This window comes from Notamacropus eugenii, chromosome 3 (genome assembly GCF_028372415.1).
Source record: "Notamacropus eugenii isolate mMacEug1 chromosome 3, mMacEug1.pri_v2, whole genome shotgun sequence".
Taxonomy (NCBI): domain Eukaryota; kingdom Metazoa; phylum Chordata; class Mammalia; order Diprotodontia; family Macropodidae; genus Notamacropus; species Notamacropus eugenii.
Window position 1 is genome coordinate 121351340 of NC_092874.1, and position 19473 is coordinate 121370812.

The 19473-nt window shown below is 42.4% G+C and overlaps 2 protein-coding genes across 4 annotated transcripts in view; one reads left to right on the forward strand and one right to left on the reverse strand.

Annotated features, from left to right (window-relative positions):
- Positions 1-10362: 10362 nt before the first annotated feature.
- Positions 10363-16695, forward strand: OPN1SW (opsin 1, short wave sensitive). The gene is made up of 5 exons (XM_072652811.1): positions 10363-10765; positions 11575-11743; positions 12231-12396; positions 12760-12999; positions 14353-16695. The coding sequence occupies exons 1-5, from the start codon at positions 10420-10422 to the stop codon at positions 14470-14472; spliced, it is 1041 nt and encodes a 346-aa protein (XP_072508912.1). The 5' UTR covers positions 10363-10419; the 3' UTR covers positions 14473-16695.
- The window catches only part of CALU (calumenin), a 42777-nt gene continuing 38876 nt past the window's right edge, over positions 15573-19473 (reverse strand). For all 3 annotated transcript variants that reach the window (XM_072652808.1, XM_072652809.1, XM_072652810.1), the window contains exon 7: positions 15573-18042. In XM_072652808.1, coding sequence (XP_072508909.1) covers positions 17938-18042 — 105 coding nt within the window. In that variant the 3' untranslated portion in view covers positions 15573-17937. The remainder of the gene's footprint in view (positions 18043-19473) is intronic.

Below are 19473 nucleotides of genomic sequence, written 5' to 3' on the forward strand. Positions count from 1 at the left end.
CTACTGGTTTTGTGAATTTATTTTTAAGGACTGTGATTGATCCTCTGGAGGTAAGAATAAAGGAACACCCCTTAAACTGGTCCCTTTTGGAGCAGACTGGAAAACAGGTTATTGCTTAGAGGCTGCTGGTAGCTCAGTGAACAGAGCACCAGGCCTGGAGTTAGGAAAATCTGAGTTCAGATATGGTCTCTGACACTTACTAGTTGTGTGACTCTGGACAAGTCACGTAAACCTTTTTGCCTCAGTTTCCTCAACTGTAAAATGGGGTTTGTAGGGTTGTTGTGAGGACCAAATGGATCCATCTTTGTAAAGCACTTGTTGGCACATAGTGGACACTGTATAAATGCTTCTTCCCTTTCTTCCCCTTCTTTGTTCTTTATATGCCTATTAATAGGTCTATACTATGTCAATATCTTGCCATCCTTGGTTGCTTTCAATAGTCTAAATCCTTAAGAGACAGAGATTCTGATGCTCCCAAGGAGACTTCCAGATTGGAAGGAAAATAAACCCACAGAGTTATTATCAAGAGAACTTCAAGGTTAAACCTGGTCCTCTGAGCCCAGCACTTCAGTGATAGGCCATGGGTTATATTTAGAGTTTTATTGACTGGCACAGTGTCTGAAGGAGGCACGACCTTTCCCAGTCTAAAAGCCTAGCTCATATTCTCTCTGGGCTCATACTCTATTGGCTCTCCTATCTGGATAATTATGTTCTCTGCTTTCATTTGCTTCTGTGCCAAGGTAGCTGAAGCACATTGAGCAGCCAAGTCTGGTTCTTCTCTTAGTTGAAATCCAGCATCTTTTCTCTATTAAAACCAACTATTCTGGAGAACCATTTGGAACTATGCCCTTTGATTCAGCAATACCACTACCAGGTCTATATTCCAATATGGTAGCAATGACCAACTAGGAAAGACAGCCACTCTGGTAAATACCACGATCCAAGACAGTTCCAGAGGACTTGATGAAAAATGTGGTTCACCTCCAGAGAGAGAAAGAGACTGATGAACTGACTGCGAATTGAAGCATTTTTTTCACTTTCTTTATTTTTCTTGATTTTTTTGCAATATGGAAATAAGCTTTGCATAATTTCTCATGTAAAATTGATGACATCTTGCTGGGTTTCTCAATGGGTAGGGAAGGGCCTTGAGGGGGAGAGAGAGAGAACTTGGAGCTCAAAATTTTAAAATGAATGTTAAAACTTCAGATTTCCCTTTGTGACTCTTAACGATCCCACTGTGTAGCAGGTGCTAGGCTCTTCCCCCTTTTCCTTTTCCCTGACATTTGAACAGTGGGGAAAATCACAGGGTTATGGAATCTTGAGAACCCAACCCAAACCTGAACAAGAATCCATTAATCAACAAGCATTATTCAGCACCTCCTAGGTGCCTAGTAGTGCCTTACAACAAGCAGTAGAGACATGTATATGTGACAATGTATTCAGTGACTGTCCTGGCCTGGCCTGTCTGGAAGACCAGATATGTTCTAGTTCATCGTCCATTACTCTTAAGGGGATCTAGAGGTGTCTAGGATCTCTGTAAATGACTCCAGTCCCCATGGATGGTGTTCTTTCCAGTATAGGGGGTGATCCCTTCTACCCATGTTTTGATTAACCAATAGCATTTGGAACAGCTTTTACAAGGGGATACTTATTTCAAAAAGTATAATCATAACTATACAAACTTACTCTCCAACATCTGGGGCTAAATCTCCTTTTCCCCTTGTGTCACCTCAGTCTCTGGGAAGGGTATTAGGTTCATAGAGTAGCTCAGTGCCTATATAGCTCAGTCCCAAGTTCCAAGTCCTCAGTCCCTTTGGTCTCAAGTCCCAGTACATTGGCTTTTTTGGGCAGGGCTTTCCTGCCAGGCCAGCTGACTGTATCATCCGGCCTGCAACTGGGACTCCAAGGCCAGCACGGCTAGAATTCCCAAGTACAGGGGGAGTCCTAAAACTGAGGACAAATAACAGAACAGAAACACCCCCAGGCCCATTTCTTGGATCTGGGGTAAAGGTTAGGAGAAGGCATCCCTCCATCTCAGTTCAATTCACAGCATCCATACTGTGACTGAGCTATGATGTTCACCCTCAGGATAAAGCAAGAAAGAACATAGAGACTGTCCGTCTGGCCTGTTTTGGCCACACAGACAATCATCAAAGGAGGTCACTCCTACCCATATGGTTGGCAAAGGCAGGATACCGGGAGACCTCTATGTTGGGAGATCAGCCCCCTTACATAAGCATCTATGAAATAGATGCAAATTCAGGTTGAAGGGCAAAGACAATACATTCACTCTTCTCTGCAGCATCTCACTCTGGACTAGTTCTAATTGCTAGGAAGACCTTCCTTCCTTCAAGGATAAATTTGAGCCATCTCAAGCAAAACAGAACTAATCACTCCTCCATGGGACATCTTTTTGAGTACTTTAAGACAGCTAGGATGCCCTTCCTCACCTTCTAAGGTATCCCTTCTCTGGGCAAAACATTCCCAGTTTCTTCTATGATTCCCACGTGATAAGGACTCTGTCTAACAGAGGGTGGGGAACCTGCAGCCTCAAGGTCACATGTGGCCTTGTAGGTCCTTGGGGACAGCCTTTTGACTGACTCCAAGTTTTATAGAGCAAATCCTTTTATTAAGGTGATTTGTTGTGTAAAACTTGGAGTCAGTCAAAGGGCCACACTTGAGGACCTAGAGGGCCACATGTGGCCTAAAGGCCACAGGTTCCTCAGCCCTGGTCTAACCCCTTCACCCTCCCAGTTGCCCTCCTCTGGACAATGTTTTTCATAAAATGTAGAGCCTGGAGATGAATGCAATGAGACTCCTACCTTCTAACCCTGGACACTTCCTCTTCTAATGTAATCTGATAAGAGCTAACATTTATATGGCACTTTAAGGTTTGCAAAGAACTTTATAAATATAATCTCAGCTGATCCTCATAACCACCCTGGGAGGTGCTTTTATCACCCCCATTTTACAGATAAGGAGACTGAGGCACAGAGAGTATAAGTGACTTGCTCAGGATCACACAACTAGTAAGTGTCTGAGGGTGGATTTGAACTCAGGTCTATCCTTACTCCAAGACTACTCCTCTGTCCTCTCTGCCACTTAGTTGCCCCTAAGATTCCATTAGATTTCATTGAGGCCATACCGCATATTGACTGGAAAAGTCCTGGATCTTCACTGGAGGTCTTTTATTTTTAAATATTATTCATTTTTAAAATCTGAACACAATATACAACAAGTAAAATGAATATTTCCATATATAATGTAGAAAAGGAAATTATACATTGATACTGAATCTCTAATATTAATTAATTAATAATATTATTCATAACAGCTTGCTTTTAAGCATGTAATACATTCAACATGTAACTTTCAAGGCTGTTTTGCTTGTCTGGGATCCCTTATGGTCTTCTTTCTGTTCTTTCCTATTTTTAAAAAGAGGGGAACTCATTTTTACCCACTTCTTCCTCTTACCTCCCTATCCACTCTAGCCCCGCATTGAACAGAAAGGGAAAAAAACCCTTTATAATAAAAAATGTATACTTCAGCAAAACAAATACCTATGTGGCCACAGCCAAGAACATGTGTCTCATTTTGTTGCTTGAGTCCTTCACCTTTGTGTCAGGAGGTGGGTGATACCCATTATCGTTGGTCCTCTGGAATCTTGATTGGTCATTACAACGATGAGACTCCTTAAGTCTTTCACAGATGTTTGTCTTTACATTGTTATTGTTACTGTAAAAATTGTCATACTGGTTCTTCATACTCTACTCTGCATCAGTTCATTTAAGCCTTCCCAAGTTTCTCTGAAGCTATCCCTTTCATCACTTTTTATGGCCTAATAATATTGCATTCTATTTACATGCCATTCCCTAATAGATGGACATTCAGTTTCTAGTTCCTTATCACTACAAAAACATTTGTTATACATATTTTTGTATTTATGAGTCCTTGTTCTCTTTTGGTGATCTATCTGGGGATATAAGCCTAGTAGCAGTATAACTGAATCAAACAGTATACACAGTTTAGTTTGACTTTATGGGCATAATTCCAATTAACTTTGCAAAATGGCTGTATGAATGCAGTGCTCCACTGACAATCCCTTTAACATTCGTCATTTTTTTTTTTTGGTCATCTTTGCCAATTTGATGGTACTAGAGGTATTCAAGCAAAGGATGGATGACCACAGGTCTGTCCATTGAACCCAGGGCAGTAAGGTAGTGCAATGGATAGAGTACTGGGCTGGAGAGTTCAAATTCAGCCTTAGATACTTACTAGTTGTGTGACCCCAGGAAAGTCACTTAACTTTGTTTGCTTCAGTTTCCTCACCCACAAAATGAACTGGAGGAGGAAAAGGTGAACCATTCCAGTATCTCTGCCAAAAAAACCAAAAACCAAAAAAACCGCAAACTCAGATGGGGTCACGAAGAGTCTAACATGACTTAAAGGACCACTAAATCCTGAGATCTTTCTCATGTGAACTGTTCCCTGTTGCCACCACCTTGCATTTTATATTTCTTCTCAGTAGATTCACCCCAGTATCGTAGCTCATCAAGAAGATCCTTTTGAATCCTGACGCCATAATTCAACTATTCTTCCTTGGTTTGTGCAAATTGGAAATTTGTTCAGTGTGAATGACATCTGTGCCTTTCTCCAAGTTATAGATTGTTTTGTTTTGTCTGAAGATGTAATTTCATTAGTGTAGCAAACTCCTGGGAAGGAAATTCCCTCTACTAATTCAGATAAACAGTGATTTTGGCCATTATAGTGTTAAAGATTGGCCTGGAGGCAAGAAGGATAAATGACTTGCTCAAGGTCATACAGCCAATATGACCTCAAACCCAGGTCCTAACTCCAAAGCCAGCTGGTTTTACAGTATCCCATTCAAGTCATTAATAAAAATGTTAAATAGTCCACAGCCATATAGTAAATGACATTCTTCTCTTAAGTCATGCATAGGAAATAGATGAAACTGGTAACTAGCAGAATGTAATGGGGGCTGGTGATCATGTGCAGCTTGTTAAGTTAATGCAGTCCCCATACTTAGAAGCTGCTGGGGATGTTGGTTCTGGAAAGTCCTGATGATGTGAAGCAGCTAGGTGGTGCAGTAGATACAGAGAGCTGTCCTGGAGTCAGGAAGACCTGAGTTTAAATCCAGCCTCAGATACTTACTATTGTGTGACTCTAGACAAGTCACTTAAGCCTCCATTTGCCTCAGTTTCCTCAACTATCAAATCTGGATGATTATAAGTGTGCAGGGTTGTTGTGCTGTTCAAATGAGCTTAGCACAGTGTCTGGCACATGGTAGGCACTAATGCTTATCCCCTTTTCCCATCTCTAATTAAAGCATGTGCAGATGTTTTGTAATTAATTCTTGCCTGCTAACCACCTGAGAGAGACAGACTTGATCAGATGGCCTAGATGCATTCAAAAACCCTGAATAGCAAGAAGGTCCTCATTCCTACCTCGATGTGTTCAAGTGAGGAGGGAAAGATGGAGCCCTAAGTGGGAAGAGAGACTTTAGGCTTTTATCTCCTTACCTGCTGGTCCGTGTAGCCTGTGAGTACATGGCCCTGCTGTTGCTCCTGTTCCTGTGTTATCTATTCTTTCCTGTTATTAGGTGAAGGATGTTTCAGTTGCTTAGGAAACTGTGAGTTTCAAAAGGTCAGAAGAGTGAATCACTAGAGGACTGTGAGCTGGAGTTCACACTGGCATTTGCCAGAAGCCAGATGGTGCAGAAGGAAATCCAAAGTGACCTGCTTGACCCAGCCCAGCAGTAACAAAGATGTGAATTCATCTCTCCATCAGCCATGTCTCATTTGGGAAGTGAATTTGGTGGGGTGAATACTATGCAGAAATTGTGTTAAGCCTGAGACCTTTCTAACCAAGGACTAATGTGATATAAGCAATGGTGTGTCCCCTCCCACAGGTATTGGGGAAAAAGTGTTTATAACTTGTAGTCTTGTTATATCTTGCCATAAATATCCTTCTGTAAAAGCTAATTGGTGTTGATTAGTTAAACGGAACCAGGGCACTAACTGCTGGCACTTAACAGTGGGGAACACACACTGGAATGGGAGCCCAAGCTGGCAGCATTAGAGAAAGATGCACCCCCAAGTCCTAGAAGGTACCCCTAGAGAACTGCCCCTGAGGGGCAGATAGAGCCAGTGCCACTCTGGAAGAATGAGTCCAGAATAATCAAAACACTGAAAAGAAAAAAGATCCCGAGAGGGGAATGTTGGGCCTTTGAGAAAGGAAGAGTACTCTGGAGGGTTTGTCTTTATTTTACACAAGGGAGCAATAGCACTGAAAATTGAAAAGAGGCCATAGCTTGCCTTTTCTAAGAAACTGTGATTTACAGAGCTGATGAGAGCCATGAAGAATGACTGAAGGAGATGGAGGGGAAAAAATACACCTCACCGCTGGTCCCCCTCTTTAGGGAGCAGAGGGAAGCTGTGAAAGATGAGTTTGAGGGTCCTCCACCACACTGGGGATTTACATATATCCTTGGGGCTGGTTCCTGCCCTCAAGTGGGAATGTGCACCATCATTTACTAAATAGGGCTGCCTTCCATTCATAAAAATGCAGGGGTGAGTCAGAGACCTCCAGCCCTTGCTTTGATCAGGAGTCAGTTCACAAGAATGATCAGTATGTCACTTTCAGTAAGCTCTTGATGTTGCAGTCTCCCTTGGACCCGTCCTATTTCTGCTTCTGCCAAATATCGATTCTGACTCCCTCTTGGTTCCTGCTCAGCCAATACAACATGGAGATTTGCCTCCTCTTACCTGTCTCTGTTCTGACTGTGGGACACCCGGTGTTGTTAATAATATATATTTTATGGGCCTTTAAGAGCCACTCCGTGGTGTTGGAAGTCTCCTGCAACTTTCCCTCATTGTTTCAGTTCTTCCTTCTGGGACCAAGGAGAAGAAATTATAATAATAACAAATAATAATAGCTAACATTTCTATAGCACTTCAAGGTTGGCAAAGCACATTACATAAGTTGACTCATTTGGTTCTCATAACAACTTTGTGAAGTAGGTTTTATGAGTGAATGAAAAAAAACATTTATTAAGCTCTTAAGATGTGCCAAGTACTGTTCTAAGCACTGAAAACACAAAGGGAAAAGTAGAATAAGGATGGGTGGTGGATGGAAGGGATGACACATATGGAAGATTTTAGTTGCAAGTTCATTGTAAAGACCCCATAGTACAATGTCAAAGCAGATCAATGCCTCTCCTTTAATAGAATTTCCACAGATAAAATCCTATCAGTTTCTAATGTTGAACTTGCTAGTGACAAGAACTTTGGTGACAAGAACTTTCTTTTGGGGTCTTCAGTAGCTGTGGCTGTAGCACCTGCTAGAGCAGTTACCATTCTGAATCTCCATTGAGTTTCCTTCCTAAGATGATAGCTGATGGCTCTGGGCTGGAAGCATCGCTTGTCACAAGGCTCTTGGCTCCATGGTGCTGAGATATCTCCTTAAGGGACTGTGGTTTGACTTGCCTGGCCTCTTCTCTATGGGAGCTTCTTTCCCTCAATGAGGTATATGGAGGCTGGGCTGGAAGGATTGAGTGAGATAGGGGATGACAGAGGGGGCAATCTGCTGGAAAATTCAATTCTGTGATCTCACTGGCCAGGGCTAAGTAGAAGAGGCCATTAACAATCTGCCTAGAAAACAAGTCCTGTACAATCTGAGAATAAGCAGGTACTGAGGTATAGCGCTGGCCATAGGAGTTTGTTGAAGCAGAGAGATTGACCCTGGCTTGAGTACTGAGGGAAGGCATTATGGGGAAGTGGATTTTAAGCAGTGGCCTTGAAGGAATCAACAAGCATTTATTAAGAGCCTACTGTTTGCCAGGCAGGCACTGTGTTAAATACTAGGGAAAGGATAGGATTAAAGTCTGGACCTTTAATTTTTTTGGTATAGGGAAATCCTGGATGAAATCATTTATGCCATTACCAGGCAGTGTGCCAGATTTGGGGATAAAATGAGGGATGACCCATAAAGGGGAGCTGGGAAAGGGGGAGGAGGAAGAAGGAAGAAGCAATGGGGGCATGTTTTGGAACTGGCCAGGAAGTGAGGCAGGATCCTATACTGAACCAAGTCAAGGAGTGAAAGGTCGCCTAAGAGTCCAGGGTGACTCCATCAATGAAGTCCAAGGTTCAGTATCTTTACACGTTCGCCGAGAGCACTGCTGCTGTTGTTTGTTCAAGAGGAGCCATAGCATCATGAGGGTGGTGTCTTGACTCCCCAGTGAGTTGGATTTAAGTGAGGCAGAGCTAAGCAAAGTCACCAGCTTTGCTCTCTCCTCCAGTCATCATCTTAACTTAGAAAGGCCAAGGTCACCCACTGTATCCCGAGCCAACCCCAGATGCCCAGAACACTGAGAGTTCAGTGACATGGCTGGGGTTACACAGTTGTGTCAGAGGGAGGATTTAAACACCAGGAGTACAAGTGCTGGGGATATAGAACTAAAAATACTTGCAAGGCATTTACAATCTATGGGTGGTGGTGGAGGAAAGATGTACCTATATAAGTACATACAAAATAAATACGTGGTAGTTTAGGGAGGCTTAAAGGTAGGTAGTATTTAGATGATCTTAGAAGGGATGAGCAGTACAGGTAGGTGAACAGATGAGTTCAGATCCCACCCTCCCCCAGAGATAAAAAATTTAGCTGGTGTGGGGCCTCCATGGATGCACGTCCTCTACGACTTCATCTTGGCACACAGTTGACCCTGGCTTTTCAAAAGCTAGGCCAGCAGGGCAGAAACACCAGCAGGTCCTTCTCAAGTTTTAAGTAATAGCCTGCCAGCTAGCTTTGGAGAGCAGATTTGTCTGAGAGGGCCAAGCCAGTTCACAAACTCCTTACCATATGGGCAGCAGGACAATAGATTTCTTTAGCCATAGGAATTCTTAAAGATCACACACCAAGTAGACAGGAGTTGTAATCTCCATCAGTGGAATAAGTGTAAACCAACAGAACCATAGGTCTTTAAAGTTATTAAATCAGTGAGGGAACCTGGCAGGAATAGCATTTATGCCTTAGAAGAGTGAGAGCAACTGGAAATTAAAGGGATGCTTATCAATTGGGGAGTGGTTGAAGAAGCTGTGGTATATGGATGAATGTGATGGAATACTACTGTGCTGTAAGAAATGATGAGCAGGGTGTTTTTAGAAAAATATGGAAAGACTTGCATGAGATAATGCTGAGTGAAATAAGCAGAGCTGAGAAAATGTTGGATATAGTAACAGCAACATTGTTTGAAGAGTAACTATGAATTTAGAATAAGCTATTCTGGGGGAGTAGTCTAGGGCAGCTAGGTGGAGCCGTAGAATGAGCACCAGGCCTGAAGTCAAGAGTTCAAATCTGGTCTCCAACACTTACTCTTGGTGTGACCCTGGCCAAGTCATCTAACCCTATTTGCCTCAATTCCCTCCAGCAAATGAGCTAGAGAAAGAAATGACAAACCTCTCCACTATCTTTGCCAAGAAAGCCCCAAATGGGGTCATGGAGCATTGGGTATGACTAAACCATAAAGACTATTCTTAGTAATATGAATATTCAGATCAACTATGAAGGACTTGTGAAGGAAAATACTATCCAACTCCAGAGAAAATACTGATATGTGAAAGTATGTATTTTATGTTTCTCAGAAACAGCTTGGAACATAGCAACATAGAAATTTTAAAAAAAATAGTGGGAGATAAAGGGAAAGGAAAGTAGAAGAGGGCTGGCTTGCAAAAAGTTTGCTTTAGAGCACTGGGCTTTAACATATCACTAACATGTTCTTAATGGTGAACTCATTGACTCTTGGCATCCTCTCCTGAGCTGGCTCACAGCCTGGCAGGATTGATCCTGTGGCTCTTGACCCTCCTGTTCATCCCAAGTTCTCATCCTGGGAGGGGGACAGGGCAGTGATTTGGGGAAAAGGGAAGGCTGAGGAAAGAGGGCAGCACAGAGGGTAGATGTCCACATCAAGAGCTGAGGTGGGGAAGGGCAGAGAGCAGGAAGCCTTGCTGCTGAACAGGACCCCAAGTGACATACTGATGTGGAGTAACTTATTCTTAACGAATTGATAAAGGAGGTAGTGAAAACAGAGTCTAGCTCCTATGAACATTTCCCAGGTCCTGGTGATCTAAGGTCTTTCTATCATGCACTAACCCTAGCTTCAAATTCCCTGACAATATACAAACCACAGCTCTGGGGACAGAGAGCAAGGAAACAGAAGGATTAGAGAGCTCAAAGGTCCCTAATCCCAAAACTTTGTCTTTAGGATTTAAGATCCCCACTGATCTTCCAGGGGACCCATAAGTGGCTTTGAGGGACTTTTCAAGGTGGTTTGTGGTAGGGGCGGGGGAACATAAACTATAAGAGGAAGCAAGCGGGTGTATCAATAGACAATCCAGGAGCAAGATGTCAGGGGACGAGGAGTTCTACCTGTTCAAAAACATCTCATCAGTGGGACCGTGGGACGGCCCTCAGTACCACATTGCTCCTGCCTGGGCCTTTCACTGTCAGACAGTTTTCATGGGTTTTGTCTTCTTTGCAGGGACACCACTCAATGCTGTGGTGCTGATTGCTACATTTCGCTATAAGAAACTGCGCCAGCCACTCAACTATATTTTGGTTAATATCTCCTTGGCTGGTTTCATCTACTGCATCTTCTCGGTCTTCACTGTCTTCATCTCTAGCTCCCAAGGCTACTTCATCTTTGGCCGCCATGTTTGTGCTATGGAGGGTTTCCTGGGCTCTGTGGCAGGTACTGGCAAGGCAAAGGCGGGCAGAAAGCAGGGCCCAAATGTTGGGTCCTCCAAAGACCAGGCTGTTGGGCTTGGGGTATACTACAAAAGAAGCATATTGGGAAGGAGAATATTGGAGACATTTTGAGTTTGAGAGTTAATGGAACATGTCAGGAGAGAAAGGCAGGAGTCTAGCCCGGTTCTTACCAAAATGGGATGTCTATTTCCTATGCCTTACATCTATTCTTTTCTCATTCCATCTGTGCCTTCTTCAGAAGATGTTGCTCCATGTCCTGAACTTGAGTGTCCATATATTTAGCTTTCCCTAAACCAAGGATTCTTTAGCTGGGATTCATGTATTCCTCAAGTGGGTCTATGAACTTATATGGGAAAGAGTTACATCTTTATTTCAATATAATTGGTTTCCTTTGAAATCATATTTTATTTTATGCATGTAAAAACATTGCTCTGAGGTGTCCACAGGCTTCATCAGACTGCTAGAAGAACCTGTAATACTCAAAAAAACCAGTTTAGATACTCTCAGACTTCTCCAGGAAAAATACAAAACTGTTAAAATTTTTAAGGACATGGAGAATTTGGCCATTCTATTCACAAAGTCGCTTGTTCATGACTAATTGTGTTCCATCCCTTGAACATCATCAAGTTTGGCCATAATGACCTCTACCCTTTCTGTAGCTTTCAGTTGTTTCCTAAGCCACTATGAGTTTCCATGGCTTAGTGCTTCCAGCACACAGGTATATCGAAGCTCCAATGACCCATATACTTCTTGCCTTTGCTTTACTCAGCTTGTTCTCATGTTTGGCCTCAGGTCTGGTGACGGGCTGGTCATTGGCCTTCCTTGCCTTTGAGCGTTTCATTGTCATCTGTAAACCTTTTGGCAACTTCCGCTTCAACTCCAAGCATTCGATGATGGTGGTCCTGGCCACTTGGGTCATTGGCATTGGTGTCTCCATCCCACCGTTCTTTGGCTGGAGCCGGTGAGAGCAGAGAGTGGGTAGAATTGAGCTTGGGATCCTAATGCGAGAGGCCAGGGAAAAGGAATTAAAATATAATCTGTTCCCACCAAGATTTTCATCCCCTAAAATTTAAAGTTGAATTCAGTGAAAAGTTCAAGAGCTAGGGGCCTAGATGGAGGTTGGAGCTTCAAATGGGAGAAATGAGTACTGAGAATTGTTGTCTATGAAAATAGTCTATATTATGACTGATACGTGATGAAAAGTCTTTCCTGCCCTGAGTTTCCAGATAGTCAAGTTCACAGATCCAACAAGATCCAGAAATCCTGACTTCCCCTTAACATCTAGGGATTAACTTTTTAAGAACATTCCATTTTATTTTCTGTTCTGAATTTTATTCCTCTCTCCCTTCCCCATTGAGACAGCAAGAAAAATAAAACCTATTACAAATATGTGAAACAAATCCTGGCCATAGCCATCCATATGATGGGACTCCCCTTGCCCACTGCAGGTATATTCCTGAGGGTTTACAGTGCTCCTGTGGCCCAGACTGGTACACCGTAGGCACAAAATACCGCAGTGAATACTACACTTGGTTCCTCTTCATTCTGTGTTTTATCATGCCTCTCTCCCTCATCTGCTTCTCCTACTCCCAGTTGCTGGGAGCCCTCAGAGCTGTGAGTACTTGCTGAATGTGAAGATCAAAAAGGGAGGGTTGCTGGGAGGGGTGTTGGTCAGGGTGAATCCCTGTAGCAGAGAGAAGAGGGAGCCCAAAAGTGCTTCACATGAAGTATGTGTATCAAGGCAGGCAGGAGCAATAAGACTAGGGGAGTGGGAAAGTACATTAATAAACCAGGTATGAGAATAATCTGAAGATATCAGAGATCACCAGCAGTGATTCCCTCCTGACCAATGCCAAAAGTCATGGGCACAGAAAGGTCAAGCCAGAATCTGGGGAGAAAGTCTGTGAGTGACAATGCCCCAAGTTCCTGAAGTCCAGAGAGAGAGGCCTAGGGCTCACCTCTCTCATTTTTTCCCAGGTTGCAGCCCAGCAACAAGAGTCAGCCACAACACAGAAGGCAGAACGGGAAGTGAGTCGCATGGTGGTGATGATGGTGGGCTCCTTCTGCCTTTGCTATGTGCCCTATGCTGCCCTGGCCATGTACATGGTCAACAATCGGAACCATGGTATTGACCTAAGGCTTGTCACCATCCCTGCCTTTTTCTCTAAGAGTTCTTGTGTCTATAATCCCATCATCTATTGCTTCATGAACAAGCAGGTGAGGCTCTGCTTCTACCCCAGCCCCCTTCCTTAGCAATATTGGAGCTTTGATACACCTGTGTGCCGGAAGAACTAAGCCACAGAAACTCATAGTGGCTTAGGAAACCACTGAAAGCTACAGAAAGCGTAGAGGTCATTATGGCCAAACCTGATGATGTTCAAGGGATGGAACAAGATTACTTATGAACAGGCAACTTTGTGAATAGAATGGCCAAATTCTCCATGTCCTTAAAAGATTTAAGTTTTTTTCCTGGAAAAGTCGTCTTTAAAAGGCTCTAAATAACTAGGTATTCCCCCAAACTTTGTGCACCACACTGTACGTGGGTCATACTCTTCTTGAATCCTTCTTGGACTCACACCTCACCAATCTGGCTCCTATTCCTAACGCCATGGAGTATGAAGAACCATAGCTCTCTCTCCTAGGCTATCTAAGGAAGACTTTTATTTGAAGAGATTCACAGTTCCTGCTGAGCTCTGAATTCCCTCTTGGCTTACACTTCTCCATGTTCTCTGAAGAGCAGGCTTGATTATGAAGAGAAGACTGGCACTAGGCTGGTGTAAGGAAAATTCCCAAATCTCACAAGGCAAAACACACTGAAATATTGCTAGATACCATTTTGTTCCTTCCTCCAAAGGATGATTCAATTTCAATACTAAAGGATATTGGATGGGGACCTACATTTCCAGGTGGTGGTGCGAGTTTGCCCAGCCAAAAGCTATCTCCAGAGCATGCCCTGGGAGGCTGGTGTCATTGTACAACTAGCTGCTGAGTTTAGCTGTTCCTTTGGGTAATCTCCTAACAGATCTGGCTTTCTAGGCTAGGAATCTCACTCTAGAGTGAGTCTCTAGACCAAAGGTACTTATCCTGAGCTCTGCAAATTTATTTTGATAACTTTCAATATATCAGTTTCCTTTGTAATCCTAAACATTTTATGCTTTTAGAAACATTATTTTGCAGGTAAAACACACTTTTTCACTTTTTTTCCCTTTCAGGCTTTCACATGACTAATATGGAAATGTTCTGCATGATTGAACACATTGAACACCAAATTGCTGTCTCATGGAAGGAAAATTTGGAACTCACTCAGAAATTTTTAAAAATGCTAAAAAATTGTCTTTATATGTAATTGAGGAAAAAATAAAGTATTTTTTTAAAAAAACATTCTGAGACGAGCTCCATAATACATAAAAAAAGGTTAAGAACCTCTGGCCTAGGTTAGCCCAAAATGAATTGAAGTCAGGAATTTGGATTGGGGAGATGAAGTTTCTCTTTTCACATTAGACCATTTATATTAGAATTCTAGATTGTTTCCTACTTGGTAGACTGATTTCAATTGTCTTACTCCTGCAGTTCCACGCCTGCATCATGGAGATGGTATGTAGAAAGCCAATGACAGACGACTCTGAAGCATCCAGCTCCCAGAAAACTGAAGTCTCCACTGTTTCCTCCAGCCAAGTTGGCCCTAGTTAAGGGATCCCATAGCGGCCCTTAACCTGAGAAACCTGCCTAGGTGCAAGCTATCAATCCGTTTCCTCTGCTCAAGACTCCTACAAGGTGGTGGTCACATGTGAGGAAGATTGCAGTGGGTGTTCTGTATCCTTTTTCTCATCTTAATGAGAAGCAATGGTTAACAGCTCTCCTTGACTTAGTTGCCTTCCTAGACTAGTGGTTATCTAGCTGAGCTAAACAATCATGAACTACACTGGTGCAGCTTTTATTCTGAAACAATTTCCACATGGAACTCTGAAGGAATCACATATTCACATGGCTTGTGGAATTAAGTCTCATTCCTTTAATACCGTGTATAGATTTCTCTATCAGGGTTTATCCTGGCATCACTGTATCCAGAGATAATCTCCTTTTCTCCTCTGCCTTTACAAGGCCCTGAAAAAAAGAGGTCAGAAATAGCACATCAGGCACAAGATAGTGTCCTCCAATGGTGTGTTAGTAGCTTCTGATTACCAGAAAGCTCTGAGTCAGCATGAGCTGCTTCAAGTATCACCTTTATTCTTTTGCTGAGACCTGGATGTTTTATGTACACACTTTGCATTTTATTCAAGAAACAGCAACAGTTTGAATAAAAAATGGCAGACTAGGTCTATTTATGAAGTTGTCCTTCTTAGGTATGACAATTTTACTAAATGTCTGACCTGCAGGAATGTCCCTATAGCTATGAAAAATCTAGGGTTCATTATGAAACAATCCAACTGGTATAAATGTAGCCATGTGCCTCCAGGAGTGGTTTGTGTTTTGGCACCAGGAAATAGTAAGCACTCATATTACAACGGCATGCAGTTGGACCTCATTCTAGCAACGTAGAGCTGGGAAAACAGGGAAAATCAGCAAGATTAGTTACAGCTGCAGTGGGACAGAAAACTGCTTACAAGGTTTTTAGGAAGCATGTCGTCAGGCTGGTAGATGGCAGAGTGTGAGTGAACGTTGTGTTTCCCTCTTATCCATCCCACTTCCCTTGGCCCCTTCTTTTGAGTGACCTTGATTACAAAGCAAGCATTCACAGTACCAAAAGTTACATTCCCATGGCCTAAAAAGGATATATATATATACACAGATACAATGAATGTAAACAGTTTTATTGAGAAACAGATAAGAACCTGTTTGCATTACAGAATATAAAACTTGGTTTACACTCCATAAAAAACAAAACACCCAAATCAAGAAGAGAACCAGCATTCACAGCACACACACTGTGGGGGTGTGGCCTGTTTGCTCATCAGCTTCATGCTTTCTTGAAACCAAAAATAACCCAGGGGCTTCATGAGGGACTGAAGTAAAATGCACTCTGCTGAGCACCCAGCATGCAAAAACTGCTGCTGCTGTAATATGCTAAGATTCATTCTTTGAGTGGGTGATTTAAAAACTAGAGCTGGGCTCTGTGCACTGCTGTGTGAACCCTCCCAACACAACTCATGACTGAACTGCATTAAGTAAGCCAAGGCTGGGGTATGGATGACTAGGCATCTTCAGCCAGTTTGGCACTGAAACCAGGGGTCTAGTAGAGCATAGGACCTTAAATCAGGGGTTGAACCTAACGGATTAAGAGTCACCCACACTAACCAGTCTTTCTCAACAAGGTCATTAGAAGATCAAAGTTCTGACCTTGTTTAGAGTATTCACCCAGTTCCACCTGATGCTATCAAGTTATATCAAAGGCGTGTTATCAATAAAGAGATACATGAAGTAATAAAGGATATACACATACAAATATGTCTTGGTGACCCCAAAACTGCTCACTTTAAACACAAAATGTGTTTTTATAAGAGGTCTACCTACAATTAAGGTCCCTCAAAAGATAGAGTTAGTGTTGTATGAAGCAGGGAGGAAGGGAGTCTGTGGAGTTGAAAAAGAGCCATTTCTTTGACCATATTTAATTGGAAAACACAAAGCCTTTTCCAAATGCTTCTTCTCCTTAAGAAGGGATGGCAGTCTTCTTAGCCATGTATAGTTTTATTTTGGGGGTGGGCAATGGCACTCAAACCATAGGGCCCCTGCCAGGAATGCCATTCATCGGGGGTATTCCCATCTCTTCTAGACCTGAGCCACGGTGTTCCCCGCGCTGACACTGACTGAGGCCTGGGCAATTTTCATCTAAGAGAAAGTGGGAATAAGTGGTTTGCATTTTGAGGTATGAGGATCCCTGGTAAATTCGGCAGCATGTGGTTTTAGAAAACCAGCCCACAAGGATATAAAGAACACTGTAACTGAGATTTTTTACTAATACTGTAAGAGGGAAATAAGAATACCCTATCCTACCTGGGGGTGTTTCCAAGCTCAGCAGCATTCAGATGGCAGGTTTACTGTATTTTTCTCTGCTCCAAATCATGTTCCATTTGAGCCCATTTTCCCTCGGGGTTCCATAAAAGAAATGCCTTCACTGATCATTTCTCTTGGCAAGCAAAGGCACTTGAATGACATGATTGGAAAGGAGTAAACTGTAACTTTTTGAAGCAGGAGTCATTTGCCCAGTGCTACCAGGCTAGCCTGGACAGCATAGGGCAGCAGATCAGTCACCCGCCTGCCTGCTGGCTGGCCACGCAGCAGATAGTAAAGATGATTTCAATAGTTGTCATACAAACCTGCCTTGGTTATTTCAACGAGCAAATCCACATAGACCTGAGAAACAGTGAAGAAAACTCGTCTACTTTTCCTTCAGTTCTCCAGCTGTCCCAAGCAATAGTTTTGTGAAAGGACAGATCACACCCACTACATGATTGATTTTCAAGTCACTGGTCCTAACCCTTTTCAGCCCAGCTGTGCTTGTCAGAATGAGTACATGCAGCTCCTTCAGCAGAAAACCTGCATCAGGGCAAACATGACCCAGGTTTACGAGTAAGGATCCATCCTTGCCCGGGACATGATGAAGAGGGTCAGGTGCTGGAGAGTTAACTGGTCACAACAAACTGCTGGGAAACGTCATTCTTAGGCAGACAGTGCCAGGACGTTGTCTCTCTGATATCACATATGGGGCACATTTTTCTTTTTCCCTCCCCTGGACTTTTCTCCTTGTTGATCTTAGGCTTTACAAAATTAGTTAGTTAAGTAAAAAGTACAAAAAATTATAGAAAGGATTGGGGATGGTGATAAACTAATGTGAGCGTGAGGTGAGGATGGGCATCCTTCATTTCATACTCCCCAGAAAACAAATACAAAAATAAACACAACTTGTTATACATAAAACAAAGTGTAAATCTAAAAAACACAAGTGTCATAATTACAGTTTCTCATCAGAAGCACAGAATGTCCCTCCAGTCCCTTTGGGAGGAGGAGAGGGGACGGGATATGTTTTGCTGTCGTGTTTTTTCACTGCTTTAAAGTTTGTAATAACAGTCTCAGTAGCGAAAACGATTTTCATGTGAAACCAGAAGCTGTAAAAAATAAATTACTTTTGAAGAAAAATGGGTTTTATCTGTCAACAATTCAGAATTCATCATGTCGTACTAAGGCCTCGCCGAAATCTGTGGCTTGGCTGCCCACAAACAAATCATACTTGTCAACGATCTCTTCCTTAGTAAGTTTGCCATCCTGAAATCAAAGATCACATACATCAGTAAGGCAGACTTTTTCCCACCCCAAGTTGAGAAGCATTAACAGAGTACTATGCAAGATTTAAGATTACAATTCTCATCCTCACTATAACTAAACATAAATCCTACCCCTACCAGAGAGGAAATAATCAGTAAGTAATACATCTATTTTACAGATAAGAAAAATAAACTGTGGCAGAGGGAAGTGGGTTGGTCAGAGATGGTTTATTTACACTCAGTTACAGAGTTTGCTCCAAGGAAAGAGATCTCTCTGAAAGATTAGAGGCAAATGCTTCAAAGTGATTCAAGTTGTTATACATTCTGACCATTGTCAAATGGAAATCTGCTTATTAAAACCCCAAGAACACCTCCCACCTTCCTGCCTGTATCAGATGCAATTGAGAGTGCTGCTGTTCTTCATCTCAAAGGTTGACAAGAGCCAGAGTACAGATTTCAAACTCCTGAACCTCTAAGTGGCACTTTCCTTTTCTCAAGTGACACACAGTCAAGAACTTAAAGGCGGGTCTTCTCTAACGACGACTCCAAGCTAGAAAATTTTGCCCATGGGGCTCTGGTTTGGCTAAGATAAAAGGATGCAAAATTTTGGACTTTTGTAAAGATCTCAACTCAGCCTAACCTAAATGAAACATCATGGAAGTCTGGTTTTTACCATGGTTGGGAAATCTCTTTACTGTTCAGTATTTAATCTAAGACTTCAGAAGTATCTGAGGACAATAACAGATATTGAACACATGCCAATTAACATCCCAGCACACAGGACCTTGACGGTCTCTTCCAGAGAACAATAAAAAGTATATATGACTTGGAAAGAAAAAGAACAGATTTCATTCAACAGTATACAAAATACCAATAAAAATATTTTACCCTATTTCCTAAAAACTATGGGTGACCACAGCAAGGTAGTAATTATTTAAGACCAGGCCTGCACAACATCCCACCCCCAGCCAGCAGATGGCATGTTGTACAGACCTGTTTTACATCCTCTACATTTTTCAAAGGGCATCCCAAATCCTTTCACGGGCTGCAAGTGGCTTGCAGGCCTGACTTAAGACTCTAAGGATACCAACCAAGCAGGTAATTTTTTTCTTCTTCTTTCTTTTAGTTTTTTAACATCCACTTTTATAAGATTTTCAGTTCTAATTATCCAACCCCCTCTGTCCTAGACAGCATGCAATCCAATATAGGCTATTCATGTATGATCACATGAAACATATTTCCACATCAGTCATGTTACTCATGTTGTGAAAGAAGGGAACAGAACAGAAGGGAAAAATCATGAGAAACAAAAAAAACCCACTATGCTTCAATCTGCATTCAAACTCCATAGTTCTTTCTCTGGACAAAGATAGTATTTTCCCTCACTGAGTCTTCTGAAATTGTCACATTTTAAAGAAAGAGCAGTGCAGAC